At 39.3% G+C, this 26,644-nt stretch overlaps 1 protein-coding gene across 8 annotated transcripts in view; it reads left to right on the top strand.

Annotated features, from left to right (window-relative positions):
- Window positions 1–26,644, top strand: part of SEC24B (SEC24 homolog B, COPII coat complex component) — a 100,321-nt gene that overhangs the window by 35,125 nt on the left and 38,552 nt on the right. For 6 of the 8 annotated variants that reach the window (XR_005599128.1, XR_005599129.1, XM_039540611.1 and 3 more), the window contains 8 exons: window positions 281–385; window positions 6,416–6,496; window positions 7,827–8,002; window positions 11,532–11,716; window positions 13,825–13,927; window positions 15,791–15,917; window positions 16,537–16,646; window positions 21,273–21,385. Coding sequence is in view for 6 of the 8 variants with exons in the window: in XM_039540611.1 (XP_039396545.1) it covers window positions 281–385; window positions 6,416–6,496; window positions 7,827–8,002; window positions 11,532–11,716; window positions 13,825–13,927; window positions 15,791–15,917; window positions 16,537–16,646; window positions 21,273–21,385 (1,000 nt within the window). In the remaining 2 variants the exon portion in view is untranslated. The remainder of the gene's footprint in view (window positions 1–280; window positions 386–6,415; window positions 6,497–7,826; window positions 8,003–11,531; window positions 11,717–13,824; window positions 13,928–15,790; window positions 15,918–16,536; window positions 16,647–21,272; window positions 21,386–26,644) is intronic. The other 2 variants (XM_039540612.1, XM_039540613.1) reach the window with 2 other exon arrangements.

The following is a 26,644-nucleotide window of genomic DNA, read 5'->3' as shown; positions in this document are numbered from 1 at the left end:
CACGCATATATAATATATTAATTCATTCTTATATGTATACCTTCCTACTAGTTTTCCTTAGGCACTACTAATGCTGAACCAAAGTAGTTCACGAAAAAGCTGCTTCTGCTAAACTACTTAGAGAGATGATCTAGCTCTCTTAGACTATTAATGAACTTTCATCACTTGGATGTTCTCTGGAATGCCTGATTTCTCTCACTTTTAATGCAATGATTTGTGACTTTTGTTTCTCATCTTTCCTGTCTGTTTGACTCTTGTGTTTGTGCTTTCCACTTCACAGGCATGCAGTATGGTGGATATATTAATAATCAAGCTAGCTCTGCACCAGCTCCCTTGTCATCAAGTTCAGATGATGAGGAAGAGGATGAGGAGGATGAGGAAGCAGGTCTGCTTTAGCTTTACACCAGTATATTGCTTTTTTTCTACCCAAGTTTTGTATTCATATTTCCACCTCCTTGAATTATTAAAATTAAAAATTTAAACCCAAAAGTAGTTGCAAGTCTTCAGACACCTAGCAAGCTAAGGGAAAATTTACAACTCTTGTATGAATGTGGTAGTGAAAAATGGAGTGTAGTAATTGGCAATTGTTCAGTACAATGTTTTTTTCCTCTGAGGTAACATGCATCTTTTTATTATATAGTGTAAAGGTTGCACTTTACAAGGCTGTTTTAATTTCAGTATGCTAACTTTCAGCAAACTTGTAATGTTCTAATGGAATGTGTTTGGATGTAGAGTTTTTGGATGATGATTGGTTTAGCTCTGTTACGGCTATATATGTAGATATTTTACCACCTATGATAGTTAAATTTATCAGTTATTTTTTGATATTTCTCCTTCTAAGTATAGGAAACATTGTAAATACTGTAATAAAGGAAAATATGTTGTAATATGGTAAATATTATTTTTAAGGCAATAACTGTATATGGAACCCATCCTCTAGTACTCTCCAGTATCAGGAAAGACAAGTCTGTTTTAGTTTTAGGAGACAGAGAAAGGAAAATAGTAGAACTCCTGATGTACTCTGTCAAGATCATCCTCTCTCTCCTTTTCTGATGTGCCAATGAGCAGTATGATATTACCAATGCCTCTTGGCATGGCTTTTGGGAGGATAGTCTTTATAAAGAAAAATATAGATCTCTGAGAAAGTGATTGCCATGTTTCTGTTGGCCCACAAGTAGTTCATCTCCACATCTATTGCAAAATGATAGACCTTCAGAATTTGGCACACTTCAAGAAAGTTCTGCCCCTCTCCACTCAACCTTTGTTGTGATATTTCATTTCCTTTAAAAAAAGAGAGAGAGATGTAACAGAGTATCGGTTTTGTGCAATATCATAATGGAGCCTTAATTATGTGTAATAGAGTATTTGTCCACAGTCACTTACCTGAAAGTATTTAGGGTGACAGATAAAGTGAGACCAAAGCTGTCCTCCCTTTTTCTTGTGGGGTCTTAACCCTGCTTGTCTTTATGGATTATCTCTCCCAAACCCTTGTGGATAATTTGGAGAGGTCACTTACTTTGAAAACTGTTTTACTTCTGGCAGTTTGTTTGGGTAGGATTGTTGGGAGTTTCAGGCTTTTCACTGCAAGGATCCATGTTTGTTTTTTATCAGAATGGTTTAGTTTCAAAACTAGTTCAAATTTTCAGAGAGTTTCTCAGGTCACTATTTATTTTTCTTGCTCTGCATGAACCCTAAAAGAGAAGTAGATCTACAGCCTTGATGGTGAGGAGAGTGTTAAATATCTCCTTTAAGAGAGCCCTCTTGAGAGAGTGAGATATGTAACCATTGAGTCATCCTACTGGTAAACATATGCAACCTCTTGTATGGTTTACTACTAAGTGTGCTGTTGGTTTTGAGGATTATTGGGAAGTCCTACTGTTAAAAGCTGAAGAGGCTCCAGGCTCAATTTATGCTTATTTCATAAGGACAGTCACTGCTTTGGGGGTGTAGAGAATGGTTACTTCTCTGGAACAATGTACAGGAGCCACACTGGAAGCATATTTCTATGCTTTTACCAGTCGTCAATGCCTTTACGTACTGCTCCTGCAAGTGCCTCTTTTGAAAAAAATGCTCAGCAGGCTGTTAGTCATGAAAGTTTTACTCAGCTGTTGTATGCTGTATAGAAGTTTGTTTTCTGCAGTGATTTAGAAGGATATTTTGAGAATAATTTCTTGTCTCTGATTTGTTTGCTTGTGTCTTACACCAGCTCATGTATCCTACCCATTGAGTTCAGTTGGAGGATGCTCTTTCATTGAAGGTTTTTTGTTCAGAAAGCATTTAACTGAGCATCAAGAAATGTTCCTTGAGAGTTCTCTTAACAAAAAGGCATACCTAGAGTAACATTCCCCCCCCCCTCCAAAGAAAAAGATTGTTTTTGCAATCCCCATGTATTTAAAAAAAAGACTAATTGTTAGCATTTTGCAGAGGCCAGAATCTATTTCTGAATGAAATTAAATTAATCCGTTTAGTCTTCAGAGTTTTTGAAAATTAAAATTGAATAAAAGCAGAATTCAGGTTTGTTGGTGAATGATCTTAAATGAAATCTTTATCCTGCTTAATTTTAAATTGTTTATCCCTATCTTATTTTATAAATCTGAGGAATGTTTTCTGCTAAATTGTTCTTTATAACAGTTGCTCTCTATGTAATCTGATTCTCTAGTTTGTTACCTACTTAGAAGTGATGCTGAAGAAAGGTGGTAAAATATGTATAATTATGTTACTAGCATGATCAGTTTTTTAACCAATAATATTTTTACATTGGTCATTAGATGTTCATTGTAAATTTTTTGTCAAGATTAAGGATGGATAAATTTTGACGTTTACTCTCACAAATAGCACTACTTAATTCTAGGCTCACTGCTTTTGTTGACTTCAATGGGAACAGAATTGGACCCTCTATCACAGGGGTACTCAAACTGGGGATAAGGACCTCTCAGGGGGTTATGAGTTTATTACAAGGGGGTCACGTGCGGTCAGCCTCCACCCAAACCCCGCCTTGCATCCAGCATTTATAATGGTGTTAAATATATAAGAAAGTGTTCTTAATTTATAAGGGAGGGTTGCACGCGGAGGCTTGCTATGTGGAAGGGGTCACCAGTACAAAAGTTTAAGAACTACTGCTCTATCACTTCAAGCAGAATAATACCATTAAAGTCCTGGCAACAAAATGCCACTTTATTTTGCTTAGACTAGATATTGCATGTAGGGGACTTTAATAGTAGGTCTGTTTCTTAGATTTCACTGTATTGAACTAAAGAGTCAGAGGTACAAAATAGATACTTCCTTGTGCAACAAGTATACCACTACAGTGGTAGAAATCTGGTTACAAAAGTGTCTCAAATTCCAGCTGCAGTGATTGCAGAACAAACCACAGAACCCGATGGCAACATTACAGTTTATGGTATCAACGACATTTTGTGTATATTGTACTGATGGTTATCTTGTACACTGGTATTCGAGTCACTTAGTACATGAAACTGGAAGAGTATCAGAGGGGTAGCCGTGTTAGTCTGGATCTGTAAAAGCAGCAAAGAATCCTGTGGCACCTTATAGACTAACAGACGTTGTGGAGCATGAGCTTTCGTGGGTGAATACCCACTTCGTCGGATGCAAGGGTATTCACCCACGAAAGCTCATGCTCCAAAACGTCTGTTAGTCTATAAGGTGCCACAGGATTCTTTGCTGTTGATACTGGAAGAGTCGGTAATTTGGAGGGAACTCTGTTACTAATATGTAAGGTATACAAAGAAATGAATACTGTTATAATCCTGATTCACCAAGATAAGTGACTAAATTTAAGCATGTGAGGATTCCTATTGAAGTCAAATAAATATGTAAGTACCTCGCTGAATCAGAGCCCAGTCATAGGTTGGTATCAGTAAAATGCAACATGTCAGAATAATAGTATGGAGTAGTGCAATCAACAAAATATGCCTTGCAATGGGGGGAAAAAATCTGTAGACCTCCTCAGAATTCTCAGTATATGTTGGCACTCCGATTAATTTTTCGGGGGTAGGGACAGTACATAAAAGATCTTCAGGGCGATGGGGTCAAACGTTTCTTATAGGATATGAGTCATATTCTTCTTTTCATCATGTTAGACTTATTAGTAGAACCATTACACAGAAAACCTGAGATGTTTCTTTCCAACTATAATCCTCTTTCATACTGTATCTTTCTCCTAGAGTTGGCCTGGAGAACTTTTGTAGAAGAAACCAAAAATAATTCAGATTTAATTACATTTTTAACATGACACTGGGAAAAAACAAAAAAAGTTAACATCTGTGCTTCCAAGCTGCCATTCATCTCTCAAAGATCTTCACATTATTCTTTGGAGATATGTACTTTGACTTAGTTGTATTCATTAAAATATATATATATTAATTTCTGCTTCATAGCTATTGATTTTATGCCAGTACTACCTAATTAGAGTGCTACACCTTGAGATATATATTTTTCATGCTTAATTTTAGCATGAAATTTTGCATAGTAATACGTTTTTGCTATGCATTCATTAAAGTGAAGCTTTGAAGTGTCTGCTTTATTCTGCCATATAGTCTGATCATTACATAGTGACATCTTAAATCAGTTTGCACTAGTCATTCATTGATATCTGATTGATAGTGTGGATTGATACAATAAATTGTAGGGAATCTAATTTACTGTTGAATAAATGAGAAATATTTTCTGCAACTAACCTGTGACATCAGAACATTCACAAAAAACTTGACCTACCTTAAATGATTATAATTGGGTAGTAGTGTCCTTAGAGTGTGTGCACCTACCATATTTTGTTGAGCTTGGAAATAATCTCCCCTTTTGGCTTTTAATTAGTGTTGATTAACCGAATTTACAGAAGCTATGCTGCTGCTGAATAAACAAGAATTTTGTTTGCTTCAGCTCCTAGGATTTTTCACCTAATTGGGGGGAAAAAAGAGAAAACTTGGTAGGGAAAGAAATGTTGTTTTTCAAGCTCATGAGTGAATATAACAAAGGAAGGTGTTTACTAAGTTCACAGGTTTATTTTTAATTAACACTATACTTTAAAACATTTTAAAGAGGCAAATAAAACTTTGTTCCTAAGAGTAACTGATTTTGAAAGTTGAGTTTAAGCCTTGTTTTACACCCTAGTTAAAAACTTCATAGAAATAGTTATTATTGAAATGCCAAAGTAATCATTACAATAGTGGTGTCTCCATTTTCTAGTAATGTTGTCTCCCACATGCATTTCACTCTGCTCCTATGCATGAAACACTTTCCCCATTCCAGTTTGCTAAGCCAGCATGCTCTCTCCATTAATGTCTTTCTGAAACCCACTTTGGCTTCACTAGGAAGGATGAGTTGTAGTAGCTGGTAACCTTGAGGCAGCAGTGGAGGAATCTCTTAAGGCCTTCCATCCTGTCTCTCCCATACACAAAAATTGTATGTAGCTTTGTTTTGTCTGAACTCTTACATGTACTATTTTCTTTGTGTTGCATTTTGTGACTTGTAGTTCAGATACCAGATTTCAGAGGCCAAAATTATCCGTTTGTGTTTTTGTTTCTAAGGAGCAGGCATACAAAGTCTCTCTACTCTCCTGCCCTATTCTTGTGGCAAATGTATATGAAACTGCACTAACAAACGCTTTTAAAACATTTTCTTATTTTTATTTAATGTATTACAATCCAGATAATCAGTTAAATAGAGAATAAGTATGTGGCACTAGGAAGAATTAATTATGCAGCAGTAGTCTACGCAATTAAAAAAAAATTACTCTTTACCTGACTTATTTTATTAGTGTGTTTAGGTATGCCTTTTGTCTACACCAGATTTTCCTCTGTTACGGCTAGGGCAGAGAACTTTAATAAGCAATATTCAGTAGAGTGTATTAGAGCTTTTGCATTTAACAATAAAACAAGCCACTCTTTATTACAACAGCATATGAAAGGAGGGACGTTGGAAAATTTCAAATGAAAAGGTTACTTCAAAACACTCTATCCAGCACTCTCAACTTAGGCAAAACTCCCTTTGAAGACCTTTGGAAGTCTTCCATGATATGGGAGTGCTGAATGCTGCCATTGAGGCAGTATAAATAGAAATGCTTTAAATTACCTGAATTCTTTTAGATTAAAAAGAATTTATAAATGGTTGTCTAAAAATCTCTTTGAAATAAGAAATAATTTTAATTTTATTTTTGTCCTTATCCATTTGTTGTTTTTTCCATATTTTCTGAATACTAAATTGGCTATATTTAGGTATGATCTTTGTGTTTTCCAATAGTAATAACTTTGTTGGATTCTTAGTACAATATTTTTCCTGTATCTCTAACAGTTTCTTAATAGAAGTTTAAGAAACAATGTTCTCTGAAGACCTGTCCTCACAGAAGTTTGCCATTGCTTAAAGCAAATCTTTGTTTTATTTTTGTATTTATTTTTAGCTATTGACAGCTCCTCCACTACTAGCAGTGCCTCTCCTGTTATCAACAATTATGATGCCCTTGAAGGAGGTGGATATCCAGGTGAGCTTTTTGCTGCATGTTAATTCTGAATTGTTGTTGTTAATGTATAACAAAACAAAGTTACTTTTATAATATACAGTTCTAGTTTTTCAGGTTGTTCTTTTTAAAAAACATCACCCATTTCCTCTTACTCTAGATTCCCTGTAATCTCATCATGGATTCCTGCTTATCCTTAATGCCTCCCTTTCAATCATCAGCAATGAGATATCCATTAAATTATAAATTGTGTGATTCACAGTTCAGCTGTCTTGTTATTACAGAAAATTTATATAGCACTATAGAGTTGAGTAGCATTTTACTCATGTCAGCTTTGATTCTTTCCTGTGGGCACCCCCTGCTTGAGAGAATTTATCTTTTTGAGGTAGGATGAGGGTGCCAGGTTTAAATTTCTCTGCAACCATCCCCAGAGTCTGGCCTTGTCAACTTTCCCGGCTTGCACAGGCCAACTCTTGCCCCTTAGGGAGGTGGTTGCAGGTGACTTGCACTACCATGCCTCTACTCCAGTTAGACCTTCTAGCCTCTATTCACCGTGGCGGTGGATGATGGTGTATTGTTCCACATGTTAAAGTTGCTGAGCTGTTGTGCCAGTTTCAGAACTGCTGTTTTTCCCCTCTGAGAGCTATTGAGGCATCTCAGTCCATAATCAGTATGCTATGCTTCTGTTTCTTGTCCAGTCTACCTCTCCTTACCACTTTGTAACATACTATCTGAATAGTAGCTGCGTGCTACAAATAACTCAGCCTTTTAAAACAGTTAGGCCATATTCTGTCCTTGGATACATATGTGGGGCTTACATTGACTTCAACAGAAATCCCATGTACACCCTTGAAGACAGAATTAGCCTCTTAATAAAATTTAGAAATCTCATCATGGGTGACTAAGAGAGGCTACATATAAATAGGTCTTGGTGCAGTTTGCAGGGCAGGGGAGACTTGAGAGCATGAGCAGTCTCGGAGAAAAAAATATAATTAAGGGGATTTTATTTTTTATATTTTTGCAATTTATTTACTCTTACCTTTCTATTAAAGGGGAAACTATAAAATGACATTATGAAGTTCCAATTGCTTAGTAGATAAGATGCATTTAATTAAATGCAGAGTAGAGTTAGACGACAGTGTTCCCCAGTGTATTGCCCCAGGTACTAACAGTGAGAAACTTTTTTTCTGCTGTTTTACAATATCCATTTGGTCAATGCAGAGACATTTTTGGTTTGTTTCTTTATAATTAACAAAAGCATTATTCTCATGATCAGCTGCTGTATTTTGCTTCTTACTGTATTTAAATACAATAGACAGATAATTTTAAAAAATATTTGTTTTCCCTATCCTAGAAACAAATTCTGCGGCAAGCAGTCCAGCTCCTACTCCTCAGACATCAAGGACGCCTAAGCCCTTTGGTTACGGATACCCAGCTCTTCAACCTGGATACCACAATGCAACACCATCTACTTCTGCTATGCAGCCCAGTAATCCAGGGCACCATTCTGGGTTTCAGCAATATCCTCAAGTGAGGATTTTTAATTGAGAAATTATTTGATGTTTCTTTTCAATCCTTTTATAAAGCTTATAGTGATGTGCCTTCGACATAGTTCCCAATAGTCTCTTTTAAAAATGAGTAGTTTTAAATGTGAGAACTGTAAATATCAAGCAAGTCTGAATATTGATGTAGTAGCTCTAACTTCAAAATAATGAATGAGATGGCTACTTGAATTATTGGGGAGAGGACCAACAAATTGCTGTAGCCCATGCAATTACTTGTTAACTTTTAGGGGGGGGACTTGTTAAATTTAATATTTTAAGCTTTTATTAAATTGTTATTTTTGAAGGAGAAAGAAACTGAAGATTTGTTATAGTTAAACATTCAATAAAGAGGAAGACCAGTAATTTCCCAATATACAATCCAAAATTCCCATTGATCTGTTACAATAGTACTAGATGACAGTATACCCAAAAGACAGTATTTTTTCACTTTGGGGAATGCAGATTGGTTAGTATAAGCAAAAATTCTTCTAAAGGAAAAGGAAAGCATAGCTCTGTTTAACCTAATGTTTCCCTTTCTGTGCTTGGTTCATAGTCTTAACCCCTCCATACTTCATTAATAAAAAACAATTGGGCATTCACCTGGAAACTAAGATTAGAGCCAAAGAGATATTTTTAAAAGCTGTTTTACAACCTTCTTTGTGATAATACTACAGTTCGTTGACTTCAGGCAGTTATGGGTAATGAAATTGAAGCATTTTTGAATTTTAAAAAATCAAATTCGATTAGGTTTTTGTTTTAAATTGAGAGAGCTTTTACAAATACGTATTCAAAATAATCTTTCTAAATGCTACAGAAACAAGGGAATGCATAACGTAGTCTGGGGTTTACCCCGGATTGGAGAGAGAAAATAGAATGTATAGCCTGTTTTTCTGGTTTGGCAAAAGAAAAAAGTGAGCTCTTTAGAAGAGGGGGAAAATATCAGTTTTCTTGTAATATCTGGGCTGATTTACCTCTAGGTTTTTTTAGACAATGTTTAATAAGAAGACAGGATTATGTTTTGAAAATGAGGATTATGCACCTCCTGTAAAATTATATTTTATGCTGTAGACTGAATGTTATTCAAAGAAGTTAGCTAATGTAACGCCAATATTTAAAAAGGGATCTAGAGGTGATCCTGGCAATTACAGACCGGTAAGTCTAACGTTGGTACCGGGCAAATTAGTTGAAACAATAGTTAAAAATAAAATTGTCAGACACATAGAAAAACATAAATTATTGAGCAGTAGTCAACATGGTTTCTGTAAAGGGAAATCATGTCTTACTAATCTATTAGAGTTCTTTGAAGGGGTCAACAAACATGTGGACAAGGGGGATCCGGTGGACATAGTGTACTTGGATTTCCAGAAAGCCTTTGACAAGGTCCCTCACCAAAGGCTCTTAGGTCTAAATTAAGTTGTCATGGGATAAAGGGGAAGGTCCTTTCATGGATTGAGAACTGGTTAAAGGACAGGGAACAAAGGGTAGGAATTAATGGTAAATTCTCAGAATGGAGAGGGGTAACTAGTGGTGTTCCCCAAGGGTCAGTCCTAGGACCAATCCTATTCAATTTATTCATAAATGATCTGGAGAAAGGGGTAAACAGTGAGGTGGCAAAGTTTGCAGATGATACTAAACTGCTCAAGATAGTTAAGACCAAAGCAGATTGTGAAGAACTTCAAAAGATCTCACAAAACTAAGTGATTGGGCAACAAAATGGCAAATGAAACTTAATGTGGATAAATGTAAAGTAATGCACATTGGAAAAAATAACCCCAACTATACATACAATATGATGGGGGCTTGTAGACAGGTCGGACTCACCCCTGTGGCGCCTCCTGCTGGTGACTCCGGGAATTAGCTCAGTCCAGTGTTGGAGCGCCCTCTGCAGGCTGGTGATCCACCTGTCTTCAGGCCCCCGTGTCCCTCCCTGGACCCGGTGCCCTTTTACATGGGGATGCTGCCCCCTGGCAGTAACCCCTTTCTCTCTGGGTCTCCCCTCCTTGGGGAACTCCTACCCTCTAGCCCCACCTTGCCTCAGTATTGGCTACTGCCAGTCATTGTCTAGCCCCACACTCTGGGGCAGACTGCAGTATCAGCCTACTCATCACAGGCAAAGGGGTTTGGCCTGCTGCTTTGGCCTACCACTGGGCTGCCCTCTGCAACCCCCAGTTGCCCTATGCTAGGCCGCAGCCTGGGGCTTTCTAGGCTGGAGCTTCCCCAGCTCCTCAGCCCTGCTTCACCCTAGGTACCTTATCTCAGTTCCCTGCAGCCAGGTCCTTCTCCCTCTGAATGCAGAGAGAGACTGTCTGGGCTTCTGGCTTCCCTGGCCTTTTTTATAAGGCCTGTGGCTCAGTTTGGGGCGTGGCCCCAGCTGCAGCCACTTACTCAATCAGCCCAGCCTTGAGAGCAGCTGCTCTCAAGCTCTGCCAGGCCCCTTTTAAACCCCTCACAGCAGGAGCAGGGTCCACCCTGCTACACGGCTAATTTAGCTACAACGAGTCAGGAAAAAGATCTTGGAGTCATTGTGGATAGTTCTCTGAAGATGTCCACGCAGTGTGCAGAGGCAGTCAGAAAAGCAAACAGGATGTTAGGAATCATTAAAAAGGGGATAGAGAACAAGACGGAGAATGTAGTATTGCCCTTATATAAATCCATGGTACGCCCACATCTCGAATACTGTGTACAGATGTGGTCTCCTCACCTCAAAAAAGATATTCTAGCACTAGAAAAGTTTCAGAAAAGGGCAACTAAAATGATTAGGGGTTTGGAGAGGGTCCCATACGAGGAAAGATTAAAGAGGCTAGGACTTTTCAGCTTGGAAAATAGGAGACTAAGGGGGGATATGATAGAGGTATATAAAATCATGAGTGATGTTGAGAAAGTGGATAAGGAAAAGTTATTTACTTATTCCCATAATACGAGAACTAGGGGTCACCAAATGAAATTAATAGGCAGCAGGTTTAAAACAAATAAAAGGAAGTTCTTCTTCACGCAGCGCACAGTCAACTTGTGGAACTCCTTACCTGAGGAGGTTGTGAAGGCTAGGACTATAACAATGTTTAAAAGGGAACTGGACAAATTCATGGTGGCTAAGTCCATAAATGGCTATTAGCCAGGATGGGTAAGAATGGTGTCCCTAGCCTCTGTTCGTCAGAGTATGGAGATGGATGGCAGGAGGAAGATCACTTGATCATTGCCTGTTAGGTTCACTCCCTCTGGGGCACCTGGCATTGGCCACTGTCGGTAGACAGATACTGGGCTGGATGGACCTTTGGTCTGACCTGGTACGGCCGTTCTTATGTTCTTATGTTCTTAAGTATATGCTAAGATTCTGGGAAGTGTTGTCCGCTTGTGTAACCCTTTAAAATTACAAGTCTCTTCTCATCAGCAAAGCATTATTAGCTACTGCTATATCTTCCTTAATGGTGATCTGAAAGAACAGTGTAATGAATTAAGATTATGTTCATTAAACATGTAGTATAACTGTTTTGCAATGCTTTTTTTTTTTTTTTCAGCAGTATCCCGGTGTGAACCAATTATCATCCACCTTAGGAGGATTAAGTCTACAGCACTCTCAGCAGCCAGAAAGCTTGAGACCAGTAAACCTTACACAAGATAGGAATATTCTTCCTGTTTCTCCAGTTCTAGCTCCTGTGCCTAATTTGAATTCAGACCTTAGAAAATTAAATTGCAGTCCAGAGTAGGTATACTGTTTTCAATTTTGGGTATATTAGATATCGCATTTTTCTGTGACATTTCATAATTTAGTTAAGAATAATAAAAAAAATTTATAAGGGATGAAATTGACCACAGTATTCTTCTTTCACTGGTCAACCAGTGTAGTCTGTTTCCTCTGGAGAGAAGAGGGGAAGTCCTCTTCACTTCTGTGTGAACACTGAAGTCGTTTCTAATTTACATCTCCTGCCATCAATGGCTACTATTCTTAGGGCAACTAGATGAGACCTTTTTAGAGTCTACCAATATTGTTGCTTTATGTTTGGGGAGGTCCCTGTTGAGTAACTTATGGTATTCCTTTCTACTGGAACAACATACTGTTCTCACCTCAAGGCCCTGGCATTCTTAAATCGAGAACATTTTATAAACTAGCTATTGAAACAATCTTCATGAAACTTACCATAATAAGACTAGGCAGCGTTCTAGTTCCAACTCTACCACTGATTTGCTTTTGACATTGAGCAAATCACTTAACCTCTATTTGCCTCATTTTACTCATTGATAAAATCTATTTACCATCGTTTGTGGTGGTCACAAAGACAAATTGAGATCATATGCAAAAGCAATAAATTTATAAAAATCAAAAATACTGAGTTTCTGATATATTTTTTTAAGTGTGGAATTTTCAAAAGCACCCAGCGTCGGTCTAACTGCTCCCAGTAAAGTCATTGGCAGTTTTACCATTGCCATCAGTGGGAGCAGAGTTCAGCCAATGATGAGATCTAAAAAATCCCTTCTCACTGTATGTGACTAGTGATCGGTGTCAACACTGGAAGATCTGTTATTAAAATATAACCCCATAATCTTAAAGTTGGGCAAAAGCCCAAGGAAAGAGATATGCTTTACACTGTGCCCTAACAGCCCAACAGATTTGGTCTCTGGGAGACCAGTGGAAGAAACAAGTTTCAAATCGAACTTCCTTATGGTGAGAATGTCTTGGGATTCAAATCAAGGGACTAGAAGGGAAAGGATCCCAACTGATTTCAGCTGCGATGGTAGCACTTTAGGAGAGAGTCCCGGTAGCCAGGACCCAGAACATGACTGACTTTATATTTCAGGCTAAGTATGTTGGCTTGCACCTGAAACAAATAGGAACCTACAGTCATGCAGTCTTTGGAAATTTTATGTAGTATTGCATTGCCTGTCACTAGCATGCAGCTTTTGAAGGATGTACCAGGCATACTGCAATAATCCAGCCATTTGTGTGTTAGTAGTAGAGACATTATGATTATTATGATTAAACATTTAAATTGTAGTAGTGCATAAAGGCCTCCACTAAGTTGGGACCCATTGTGCCAGGCACATGCAAACAAAGAAAGAGTCTCTGCTCCAAAAAACATATTTGCAATGCTGAAAGAAGCTTTAATCCAGTAGATAAATTTGGGTCAGCTTGGTGGTCTAATGGCAATGTATTGTTTTGTGAGTAGGAGGGAAATGAGTGGGTCATATTCAGTCCCACACCTGGAGCACTTTGGAGGCAGTACTCCTATTCTGGACTCATTATGTGTCTGGAGCTATTCCCCTTTGGTTACTATATTGAGTGGCATTAATAAGTTTTTAGGAAGTCTCATCTGTTCCTCGTCCATCAGAGAAGAGGGTGACTCATAACTATTCTTTGTGGGAGGGAAACATTGAGATCCTCCTATATTCCCTCTCACATTAAAATAATTTTTCAACAACTAGCAAGTACAATTTTCCTTTAGTGAGTTCTGAGATCAGGAAATATTTATCATGAATGAAAATACCATCTCAAAGTTTAAATTAATTTGGGTACTAGACCTCCCCCCATTGTTTGTTCTTTTTTAAAACTCAATAATAGCTCCAATGTGCATTTCCTGTTGAAATGCAATACTTTCAGCTTTTCATTTTGTGCCGCACTTATAGTTAAATATTATTCTCTCTGGAGGAGACTTTTGCTGTTTTAGGCGATGGTTTCTGTTTATTTTGAAACTAGGTTTAGTAATATTTAAAATTTAACAACTCTTTGAATTGCAGAGAATATAGTTGCATGCTAATACAACATATGTGTTCAAGTTTGCTTTGCGAGCTAATTTTTGTATGATTTCTTTCCAGTTCATTTCGATGTACACTGACAAATATTCCACAGACTCAGGCTTTGCTAAACAAAGCTAAACTTCCCTTGGGTTTGCTGCTGCATCCTTTCAGAGACCTAACGGTAAAATTTAAATATTTTTTATTTTGAATATCTTCTCATAGTGCTTTGCTTTTTACTGTATGGTACTTTCTTATCTTGTCTAAGCCTTATTGAGGAGTAAGTAATAGCAGGAAGCGTGGAACTATTTTCAAGTAGAATTTCTATTCAACTTGTCTGTTCGGGTGTTTGTTCTTTGATACAGTCAAATTTTGTTTGTTTCAAAATTCTATCTTAAATGTAACAGGATGAACTGATTCAGTTACTGTAAGATAAAAATTATGGCTGTAAATCTTTCATCCTTTTTTTAAAATGAAATGTAGCATCTAATAAGCTGAACAAGGTTGTTAGAGAAACTACACAAATTGCAACAATTAAGGCTTTTTACATACCTTAGTGTGGTTGGAGTGGTTCAGGCAAAATTTTCTTTGTTTTTATTTAAAGCTTCATCAGAGTGAACAGCTTACCTTGGTATTTTTTAAATGTCATGTCTTGTGCTCTATGCCTGCATACATTGATTGTTCCTCTTAATTTAATAGCTATTTGAAGTTTTACCTCTTGACTTCTTAATTTATAAAGTGAAACTTGAACTAGAGGGAGAGATCTGAAAGATTCCATCCCTTCCAGGAATCTCTTCTCAACGAGCACAACTGATCAGATTCTGGGGAAGCAGGGCAGGGAGCAGCTCCTCCTATTTCTCTGGTTATTTTACAGTATTCAGCACTAAAATTTTAGAGTAATTTGCATATCCATTTGTCTATCTAGCCTGTTTATTCATGATATTCCTAAGGAAGACAGGGAGAATTGCTGAAGTAGTGGTCATCTGACTTTCCTCGCTGGAGGGAATGGAATCTTTCAAATTGCTCTGTCCATATCCACAGAGGACCTCCTTAGTAGATGAGGATCGGAAGTCCAGAGGAGTCTATTCCCCATTAACTGCAAGAGTGACTGCTGCTGTTGCAGAATGGGATGGGGTTTTAGATTAGTTCGAGGAGAGGAGTTAAATAACAGATAGGCAATGCTCAAATAACAGAAAAAGATGGTCTCTTGTTCTAACAATGCTGTTTCAAAAGTGCTAGCTGTTTCATTTCATCCACTCTCTCTAAACAGGTTCAAAAATACATAATACACTATACAAGTAAACAACTGTATTCCTCCTTTGATAAATTGAATCTAATTTCTACAGATACTGTGTTAAAAAATACATCTGTGCTTGAGAAAGTGTGCACACACATTAAGCAGCTCTTGTCCTTATTAACTTCTTATGAAAACCTATGGCTCTCTCTGTATTAAGTGCTATTGCTTATACATAAAAAAGCATGAAGCTATACCACGTGGGTATTCGCTTGTCTTGGGTATTCTTTCAGGCACAAGATCCAACCGCTAGTGCCCTCAGTCATCTAAGATGTACAAGTATTTCTGCATAATTTAAGCAATAACACTGTTGAAGTTATCTAGAATTACAATAAAATGATTGCTGATCTGACCCTTGTAGTCACGGGGATCAATCAGATTCCTTTTATCCAATTAAATATATTAATGTCCATTATCGGACCAGATTCTTCTCTCCAACATTTTGTAGACAAGTATAACACAATAGACTTCAATGAAATTACTCATGATTTACACTGGTATATGGGAGATCAAATTCTGGTTCAGTCAAAATAATACTTTATTATGTCTTCCTATTGTAAAGAGAGAATGTTTGTAAAGGTGTGAATATTGCACTGTATATAAATGAGCTAAAAGGACTAAGTGGGAGACAAGATAAACAGAATATTTTGGTTTTATGAAGTTTTCAGAGATTGAGATATTGCACAATCCTGTCCTCTAAAAATTTTACTAGGATCCTCTTTGCTACAGCTTTTCAATTATTATACTTTTTAGCAATTACCTGTAATAACATCAAGCACCATTGTGAGGTGCAGATCCTGCAGGACATATATCAACCCTTTTGTTTCCTTCATTGACCAAAGGAGGTGGAAATGCAACTTATGCTATCGAGTTAATGATGGTAAGTTTTATTACAAAGGTAAGTAGCTGGTTCTTTCAGCTACCTAACGTATTTAAAATTCTTGCATTTGTATCAACAACTGAGATGTCTTTCACCTAGAATATCTGGGATTTTTAATATCTAATTCATTTTCAGAAGCACCTGTATTTTTTCCCAAGTGAAGGCTACCGTGCAACATATCAGGAGCCTGAGAGGACCATATCAGATTTGATGACCTGAGCTATATAATTCAAAAGCAGTTTTCTCCACTGACTACTAGAATAATACACAGTCAAGTCAAGGTCATAAGTAACACCAGTCAAAGACAAAGACCAGTTTCGTAAATACAGTGCACGTTGAGACATGTCATTGTAGGGTACTGGAAGCACAGAGCTTACATGTACTTTGTTGTCCATAAAATAGACATTCTTGTCTCTGATTCTTTAACTTGATGTTTAGGTTTCACAACACTGATTGTTTTCTTATTTACATGCTTTTAAAATGTTTATGGTCTATTTGCTGCTTTTTGTAATTAAAATATATATAATGCAATTAACATTATGTTGAATGTTGCTAATAGGCACAAAATCTGTGTATCTGTCACTGAATAATTTACTTTGGATTCACAATTTTTGTTTAGTTCCTGAAGAATTTATGTATAACCCATTGACACGATCCTATGGGGAGCCCCATAAACGGCCAGAGGTCCAAAATTCTACAGTGGAGTTCATTGCTTCTTCAGACTACATGGTAAAAATATATATATTTTTAAGTGTGTGAATTTAATACTAGTGCAAGATGCTAGAGTGATAACCCTATTTACCACTAAAAAGTGTGCACATCACTCACATTTCAAACTTTCTCACAGTGCCCTACCAGTGTGCCTCAATTGTCACTTGGAGGGACCCTTAGGATTGAAAGACTAATTGTCTCAGTTCCCATTTGAATCTCTCTCTGCCAAAACTGACAGTAAAGGTGTCAAAATGCCAGTTGTGATGTGGGCACCTACACACTAATTTGCCAAAGACCATCAAACTCATTCTGTGACTGGGAATGCTACAGCAGTCTCTGACTATCTCCTTTCCTTTGGAAAGATGGGCAGGACTAATGACTGATCAGACAGAAGAATGTTGGCATCTTTCAAAGAACTCCTTTTCATTCCCCAGATTGATTCCTGCCTCTCACAAAATTAACAGCTAGAAAGCAACCTGTAGCCAGTTCAGTGTGGAAATGGGGCCTGAAAATCTTTCTGATAAGAGAATACCTAGCTTTCATGCATCCTACAATAGCATTTTGGGCACCATCAACCATTTTGCTGACCAGCACTCAGCTGGAAAGTGAGACTTCCTTTGCAGCCTGAGGCAGGTTCTAATAGTGCAACATGTGGAAGCAGCCCACTCAGCCAGCAGCAGTACAGGCAGAATGATAGTGCTTTGTGCAAAGAAGAGAGTGTTTCTAAGAGGGTGATATGAAATATTTAGGTGTTGAGGACAGTAATGTATAGGAATGACTCTGTGATGCCAGCTTCACAAGCTAGGAAGTGTAAGCACTCATCAGGTAAAAGCCACTCCAGAAGAGATGATCTGTTAAATACAGACCTAGGCCTGGGATTTAAAAGGGAGGGAGTTGCTCATTTTTTAAATCAGACTCAAAGTCTAAACTGCTTTTTGAGGCCTTCCAGAGCTGTAATGTTTCTGACTGTCACCTTCCCCTATTTTCAGAGAAAGAAGGATCTCTTCCTTTATATTGTAAGAGGAAGGGATCATTTCAGACAATAGTGGTCATTTGTGGCCCAGGTTGACTTTAAGCTCTCTCCCCCCACCCCTTCTCAGGGTTGCCATTTTCTACCATCCTCCTTTTTCCCCCATCAAGAGGAAGCTGACCTCTGGACAGTGAAATATCTCTTAGATATCAAAGCAATTGTTCAGAGAGCAGCAGCTGATGGGAATTTAATCTAGGTAATTGGTAGTTCCAAAAGGTATAGAGGTAGGGACAAGATCCACTTTGGATCTGAAGTGTGTTAAAATTCAAGACTCAAATTCAAGATGCAGTCTCTCCAGTCTATATTAGCTGTGATTGACTAGGAGAAATTTCGTTTCTTCAGTAGATTTAAAAGAAGAGTCTTCATATTTCCATAACATCAAATATTCACTCTGAACTGGCATTTCTAGTACCACTCCCTGCCCTTTGGGCTGGCTCCAATATTGAGGGTGTTTACAAAGGTCATATCTGTGATTGCAGCTGTCTTTTCATGGAGGGGATTCTATAAGATTCCAAATTTGGTCAGCTGACTTATCATAGTGAAGCTGCAGAGCCTTGGGGGAAATTTGGAACATGTTCAAAAACACAGACCTCCTAGTCAAGCATGAGAAGAATGCTCTTTGCTTGGTACAGTTTCTAACCTGTCAAGATGCATTGGCAGGTATTGAACAAGGCTATGTCTTCCCTGAGGAGGAGAGATTTTAAAAACTGAGCTGGTTTTAGACCTGAGCCTGCAATTTCACTGTGCATCTCAGACTGTAGTCTTATCGCTCTGGGGCTTGAGGGTTGTGTGCTGCAATCTGGTTATGAGGGAAAATGTGGCACTCTAGAACAGCGGTTCTCAACCAGGGGTCTGGGACCTCTGGCGGGGGCTGCAAGCAGGCTTCAGGGGGTCCTCCAAAATAAACCGGAGAGCAGGGCCAGCATTAGACTCACTGGGGCTCAGGGCAGAAAGCCCAAGCCGTGCTCTAGGACATGCTCAGCAACTAGCAATCTCATTAGATCAAGCTCTCAGAGAGAATTTTGGACACACGGTAAGTGAAACTCTCTACAATGGTGGAAGCACCAATACAGGAAGGACCCGTACAAAAACTGAACAGGCTGCATATCACAACTGAGACAAACCTAATAGAATGAGGACCATCACAGGTTCCATATTAGCTCAGACTGGTCTCTGAGAGAAAAAAGGCCTTTACATAACCGCACCTAAGAGGAGTGAGACTGGCTATTTTGGCATTCTGCAAAAAGCAATAGCAAATGTATCCTGATAAACCTCAGACAACTCAACAGTAACTGTGCACCTAAATCAACAAGGGGGAAGAAACACTCCCGATTCATATGGGCAGGGCACTTGTTCTCAGCATGAGCCCTGCACATCTTGTATGCTTGAACCTACAATCAGACTGGTTTAGCAGATCTAAAGTGCTCCAACACAAATGTTAGCAGCCAGCAGAGCATGACAACCTTGGCACCTCTTTGTGACATGAAAAAATATTAAATGCAATCAATTCTACATCAGTTACCCAGAGTAGGAAGTTCTTAACGCATGACACATTATCAGTGTTTGGGATTTCTGTGTAGTCTGTGTTCCCTCCATTTCCTCTCACCTGGAAAGTGCTGGAAATTAGTGTGTGATGCAGGGCCCTAGTGATTCTCATACCTCATGAATAACCTTGAAAGATGTGGATACTCAGGAGTTAAACCAGCAGACATCTGCTCATGTAGTCTTTAGCGGGAATGTGCTTACAACTCTACTTCCATAAGGGAGTCTCATCTCAGGAGATGTATAGTTGACAAAGGAAGTAAAAGGTGTCTCTCCTTCTATCTTTTTCTCCTACCTGCATCACGTACCTCCTTAGTAACCAGTATTTTATTTTGATTTTGAGCCACACCAAAAGGGTATTTGAGGATGGAGGGGACAAGTACTAGTTATGTGAATCAGCATGTATGGGTATAGGTTGAGATATACAGGGTGGAAGTGATAGTCTCTCCTAACAGTGAGTCATATCTCCTCTTTTATTATTTTTGGGGTACTTTAAGAACCCAGGATCTATGCTGTAACAGCTCTGATCATACAGTATGTCTTCACTAGCAAGGTTAAAGTGCTGCCACTAGTCTTTGCTGGATTGGATCTTATTTTAGAAGTGAAACTCTGTGACTAAGGGGATCGGATAATGGAATATAGAATTTCCTTAAATATACACTTAATTATAATTATGGTAGCAATGTAATGCTGATGGCTTGTTGTAATTCAGAATAGTAAAATGTGTCATTGTCAGCATTCTGAAAGAACAGTGCCATTTTTCAGAATAAATTGACATCAGTTGACATCAAAGGCTCTCCTCTGACCCAGCTGACAAAAGCACAGACTAAGATGTTGATTTTGTTTTCTACGTTAATGATAAACTTAACACAAGTGAGAATTTCTTTTATTTTACTTTGTTAAAAGCCCAGAATGACAGTGTAAATCTAATTTTTGTTTAATTTAATTTAAAGCAGACTGTGAAGAACTTCAAAAAGATCTCACAAAACTAAGTGATTAGGCAACAAAATGGCAGATGAAATTTAACGTGGACAAATGTAAAGTAATGCATATTGGAAAAAATAACCTCAACTATACATACAATATGATGGGGGCTAATTTAGCTACAACTAATCAGGAAAGAGATCTTGGAGTCATCATGGATAGTTCTCTAAAGATGTCCATGCATTGTGCAGCGGCAGTCAAAAAAACAAACAGGATGTTAGGAATCATTAAAAAAGAGAGAGAGAGAATAAGATGGAGAATATTTTATTGCCCTTATATAAATCCATGGTACGCCCACATCTTGAATACTACATACAGATATGGTCTCCTCATCTCAAAAAAGATATATTGGCATTAGAAAAGGTTCAGAGAAGGGCAACTAAAATGATGAGGGGTTTGGAATGGGTCCCATATGAGGAGAGATTAAAGAGGCTAGGACTTCTCAGCTTGGAAAAGAGGAGACTAAGGGGATATGATAGAGGTATGTAAAATCATGAGTGGTGTAGAGAAAGTGAATAAGGAAAGGTTATTTACTTGTTCCCATAATATAAGAACTAGGGGCCACCAAATGAAATTAATGGGCAGCAAGTTTAAAACAAATAAAAGGAAGTTCTTCTTCACACTGTGCCCAGTCAACCTGTGGAACTCCTTGCCTGAGGAGGTTGTGAAGGCTAGGACTATAACAGAGTTTAAAAGAGAATTAGATAAATTCATGGAGGTTAAGTCCATTAATGGCTATTAGCCAGGATAGGTAAGGAATGGTGTCCTTAGCCTCTGTTTATCAGAGGGTGGAGATGGATGGCAGGAGAGAGATCACTTGATCATTACCTGTTAGGTTCACTCCCTCTGGGGCACCTGGCATTGTTTACTGTCAGCAGACAGGATACTGGGCTGGATGGACCTTTGGTCTGACCCAGTATGGCCATTCTTATGTTCTTAATTATAGGATACATTTTTAAGCATTTTGCAAGCCATTCCCTTCCTTCTCTTGCTCCTCCCACTCCCGTGCCCAAAAAAGGGAATGTTATCCATGAACATTTTTTACCCTTTTAAAATAAGAATTTTGAATTCTTTTTTATATTTTACAGCTTCGTCCTCCTCAGCCTGCAGTGTACTTGTTTGTTTTAGATGTGTCTCATAATGCAGTGGAAGCTGGATACTTGACAATTGTATGTCAGTCATTGCTGGAAAACCTAGACAAGTAAGAATATATATCATCATCTTTTTGGATTGACTTTATTTTATATTTGTGAGCAGGCTGCAGTGTTAACTTATGCTGTATCTTTTACTGTAACTTTCATACAGTATTTACAGGACCTACCAATATAGGGCAGATTAGATTTTGAAATGTCTGTAGTAGTCCAGAAAAAGAATATGGCCATTTAACTTAGGACCATTTGTATAATGGCGAAGAATATCTTTTAGATATTAGATTAGAAGTGATCTGCAAAGCATTTTGTTTAGATAACCCAAATATTATATACTGAATGCTCAAAATAGCTATGGGTATTCCTTACATCAATTCTAAATTTCTAATATTTTACCTCAGGATATAAAATAACTCTTTTGGTTCGGTTTTTCTTTCATTCAGACTTGGGAATTTTGAGCACTTGCTGTAGTTTGAAGTATTCTCTGCTGAAATGCCACTTTATAACTTCCATTCAATTGGTGTTTTTATTGCTGTTTGACACACAATACACATAGCAATGATCTTACCTCTGGAGCATATGGGTTGTATTATGCACATCTTACAATTTCATATTAGAGTTTAAATAAACAAATCACCACTGCACCAGTTACTGGCATTTTTCTCTAACAAATGATAAAAACAAAAGATTGAATTTTCTGTTGGTGGCGAGGAGGACATTCTCTGGAATATTATGTTGCAGATTTTAATTAAACGGATCCAATAAAGCTTATAAGGAGGGGAAAGTACAAGAAAAGAAAATAGGATGTAAGAATAAAGGAAAAGTAAAAAAGAAAAGTAAAAATAAATTTAGATGCATTATAATACAACTGAGTTCTTGCTATCATAAATAATTTTTTCAAACAAATTTGAGTCGTCTGTAGTAAGCCATAAAGTACTGTTAAAGTTTGACCTATTTAAGAGGTCTGATCTGTAATGACATGTGGAAGTTTGCATAGTTCTGCCTTTTATCATGATCGTCTCACCTGCTCAGGAAACATTGAGATCACATTCTTCTTATTTTTAAAAAATTGTTGAGTGGCCAGCCAAGAACGCACTCCTCAGTACCCAACTCTCCTTGTTACTTTCTATTTAGTAATTTCGTACTGCAGTGCCAAGTGAATTGCAGTAGGTAACAATGCACAGGCTATTGTCCTATAGCAAGTCACATGATAAATGGAGAGAACTGTTTTCTTTCTTTCCTTTTGTAAAAGTGTAGCACTGTAACAGAAGTTCTTCAAGTGATGATCCTTATTGTATTCCACTGAGTATGCGCACCATGCATCCGGAGCCAGAGAATTTGAAAATAGTAGTGTCGATCCACGCATGTGCTCTTCCTTCCTCAAGGTGATTAAGGGTGGGGTGGACTGACTGCATCTCCAGTTCCTTCTCACCATCGCATAGACTGGGTTGGAATTATTAGGGCATGTCTATACTTACTGATAGATCGGCATTGTTGCAATCGATGCAGCGAGTGTCCATTTAGCGTGTCTGCTGAAGACAAGCTAAATCGATGGGATTTGTGTACTCCACCTCCCCGAGAAGCATAAGGGAAGTCAACGAGAGACGCTCTCCTGTTGAAACAGTGCAGTGTAGCCACTGTAGTAAGTGGATCTAACTACGTCGACTTCAGTTACCTTATTCACGTGACTGAAGTTGCGTAAATTAGATCGGTTGACTGCTGTAGTGTTGACCAGCCCTTGCTGTCCTCTTACATGACGCCCCTTTTAAAAAGAGTATAGCTGTATGTAGTTAGTTTTTTGTAGTCTTTTGCTGTTTTACTGTTTTACATAGTTTTTAATCATTTTAGTAGTTATTTAGAGTAGAATTGGGACTATGGGGGGTCTGTTTACATGTAAACTCCATCATCATCCACACCCATGCACGAATACTAGATCATGCTGAAGACCTCAGACTTTAAAATATGTCCCTCCTTCCTTCTCGGCCGGTGATGAACTTCAACACTGCCTCTGCTGCTTGGGAGAAGTCCACTCTACATCCAGATGCCATATCTGCTGGTCTTTCCCAAGCCGTATCCGAGAAGGCTGGTCTCTCCGCCTCAAGAAGCACCTTGTGGAAGTCACCATGAGACCTCATTTGGACCCAGGCCGGGGAAACCCCTTTATATCGGCCTGAGATAGCAAGGAGTGCGCTTATGGCTGCGGAGACAAGGTCCAGCTCCAGTGGTACCACCACTATGGACCCCATGCCGGGGCCTAGTCAGGAGGTAAGGAAGCATGCTCATAAGCATGGCAGTAAGTCTTCCTCCAAAGTGAAGAAAGGGGATGCTCCTTCCACAAGCTCCAGCCAAGCAGTGTGCTCCAAGATTCCTAAACATGACAAGAAACCATACCAATACCAGGTACCGAGCTGCACATGCCATCAGTGTCAGCATGCTTTAAGGTACGGGACACGCCTGCTCCAGGAAAGTCTGCCACTCCAGCATCGGTTCCCACTATGGAAAGAGTACCATTAACACCAGTGTGGTTGGGAAAAGTGCCAGAGCCCCAGGAACTGTTTGCCCTGGGAGGAACCTTCTGCTGCCATCCACCTGAGGGAGGCCAGTTCTCCCATCCAGGACATGCTGCAGTCAAGGCACCCTTCAGCACATCCTCCATTGGCCTACATGCTTCCACCAGATCCAGCGGTATCACTGATGGAACCAGTATTTGAGTTTTTGTCCTCTGAGGATTCGGATGAAGTGCAGGGATTGCCCATCCCTTATTGCCACTATGAATACCCAATACATTGTTGCAATATCCTCCACTCTAAGCACAGAGGAGTCACTGGTTCCCTACATCCTCGGGCCCACTGCAGCACCTCCGGATCCATCATGCTGGCCCTAATACCCACCCTCAGAACCTGCCTATTGTGTGAGGGAGACTTCACCTCTCTCCTGTCTAGAGTGCCCTTGAGTAGATGCTCAGTGTCAGTCATGAAGAACTGCTGAGTCATGTTCCGATGGTATTGCTGGAGCCAGGAGCGTTTTCCATCATAGTCATATGTTGCTGCAGTGACTTCAGTTTCCCCCTAACACACAGATGACTTCTGGTAATTCCAGGGTTTCCTGCATAGGGTGGTGGATGAACTTCACATCCCCCTGGAGGAGGTACAAGACACGCAACATCAACTAAGTCCTGGACATCCTTCACTCATCCTGGGTAGGGCTGTTCTGCCAGTCAGCGATGCTATCCTCCAAACAGCTCGAACAGTTTGTACTGGCTAAGGGGTCCGAGTTACTTTTCTCACCACCACCACCAGGCCCTTGCATTCCCTTATGGTACAGGCCATGACGGAACAGTCCAGACAGCAGCACCCATGCTTCACTCCGACTGATAAGGAGAGCAAACGGTTGGAACTGCTGGGATGCAAGGTTGTCTCCTCAACTAATCTGCAGTTCAGGATTTCAAATGATCAAGCATTGCTTGCCAAATAACACTTCCTGAACTACAGCAAATGAGGATTTTGCTGAAAAACTGCTGCAACAAGATGGGGCCTGGTTCCAGTCAATCTTGGAGGAAGGCAAACTGGTGGTAAGGACAGTGCGTCAATCAGTTGTAAACACAGCAGATACTTCATCATGCTTGATGGCTATGGGCATTGTCATGAGGAGGGAATTGTGGCTTCATTCCTCCGTTTTCCCCCAGGAGGTACAAAATATTATTGAGCACCTCCCTTTTGATGGATCTCATCTATTTAATCAGAAAGATGTAAGAGCCACACTTAGTTTGCTGAGTATCTACCCACCTGTGCCCAAGTGTAAATTCTACCACCTGCACAACGGTACAGGACTTCCCAGATTTTCCACCAGAGACCTTACAGACTACCATGAAAGCACCGGAAGACCCAACAATCTCATCCTCCTGGTCCACCTTCACAGCCTTCCTCATCACACATGCAACCCTCTCAGAAAAGATATTTCTGAGGAACATTAGAGAGCTGCCAACCACCTCGCCTGCTGCCATACAACCACCCCACCTCTTTTGGGAGTCATGTAGCACTCTTCTTACTAGCTTGGAGTGTAGTAACAGACAAGTGGACACTAAATGTCATCCACTATGACCATACAATTGAGTTCATCATGCTACCTCATCCACAGCCCCCCTCCCTCCTCAGGGACCACTCCCCTGACAGCATCCTCACCCTAGAAGTGGAATCCTTACTACCAAGAAGAGTAATATAGTGGGTTCCTCTGGATTGTCAAGGAACGGGGTTCTATTCAGCTTACTTCCTGATACCCAAAAAGAATGGTGGGTGGAGACCAATCCTGGATCTCTGTTTCAGTTGCTTCATCCGCAAACCCAGGTTTCGTATGGAGAAGGCATGTAGTTTACAGCTCTCTCTATGCAGAACATATCCCATAGACATCCATCCGGCCTCCACAGGATGGGTTCAGCACCCTTTCCACAAGAGGCCAGGCTTCAACAATGGCCACCCTCCATGATGTACCACTTTCAAGACATATGTAGAGTGTCCATGTGGAGTTCAGTACATAACTTCACTATGTATTATGCCTGGGTGTAGGACTCTGGACGGATGTCTCATTCAGCATGGCTGTCCTCTGCTAAACTGTTCCATCCTCATCCTTGCAGCCTCCTACGACTTAGATACTGCTTGTTAATCATCCTCACTGGAATACAATAGGAACCATCACTTGAAGAAGAATAGGTTACTTACCTGTAACTGGAGGTTCCTCAAGATATGTGGTCCCTATCTGTATTCCACTTCCCACCCTGCTTCCCCACTGCTGTGGATCTGTGCAATTTGCGGTGGAGAAGGAACTGGATACACAGTCAGTCTGCCCCACCGTTTATCACCCCGGCCGAAACCATGGGGCAAGGCACATGCGTGGACCAATGCACACTATTACTTTCAAATTCTCCATCTCAGGACGCATGGTGCACATGTGTAAACCCTCAGCGGAAAACAGATAAGGATCACACATCTTGAAGAACCTCCAGTGATAGGTAAGTAATCTCCTCTCATAACTGCTTAAAATAAGCAAATTCAGACTGTCTTAGGTTATTCATGCTAAAAGTATTTTTAACTACATTTAGAAAAATGGATTATGACACTGAGACTATATGTCTAGCTATACTGGCAAACTCACCTAACGGAAATGCAGCTTCTGCCAGAAAAGAATTCTGTTTCCAGTATAGCTTAACCCACTTCTCCAAATGGAATAAGCTATACTGGCCATCATAATTGCATCTGCACTAGGGCTGTACTTGGCATACCACATCAGTTAGAGATGTGATCTTTTCATACATAAAA

This window comes from Mauremys reevesii, linkage group 5, assembly GCF_016161935.1.
Source record: "Mauremys reevesii isolate NIE-2019 linkage group 5, ASM1616193v1, whole genome shotgun sequence".
Classification (NCBI taxonomy): domain Eukaryota; kingdom Metazoa; phylum Chordata; order Testudines; family Geoemydidae; genus Mauremys; species Mauremys reevesii.
The sequence above is the reverse complement of the archived record's forward strand: the minus strand, read 5'-3'. Positions and strand labels throughout refer to the sequence as shown.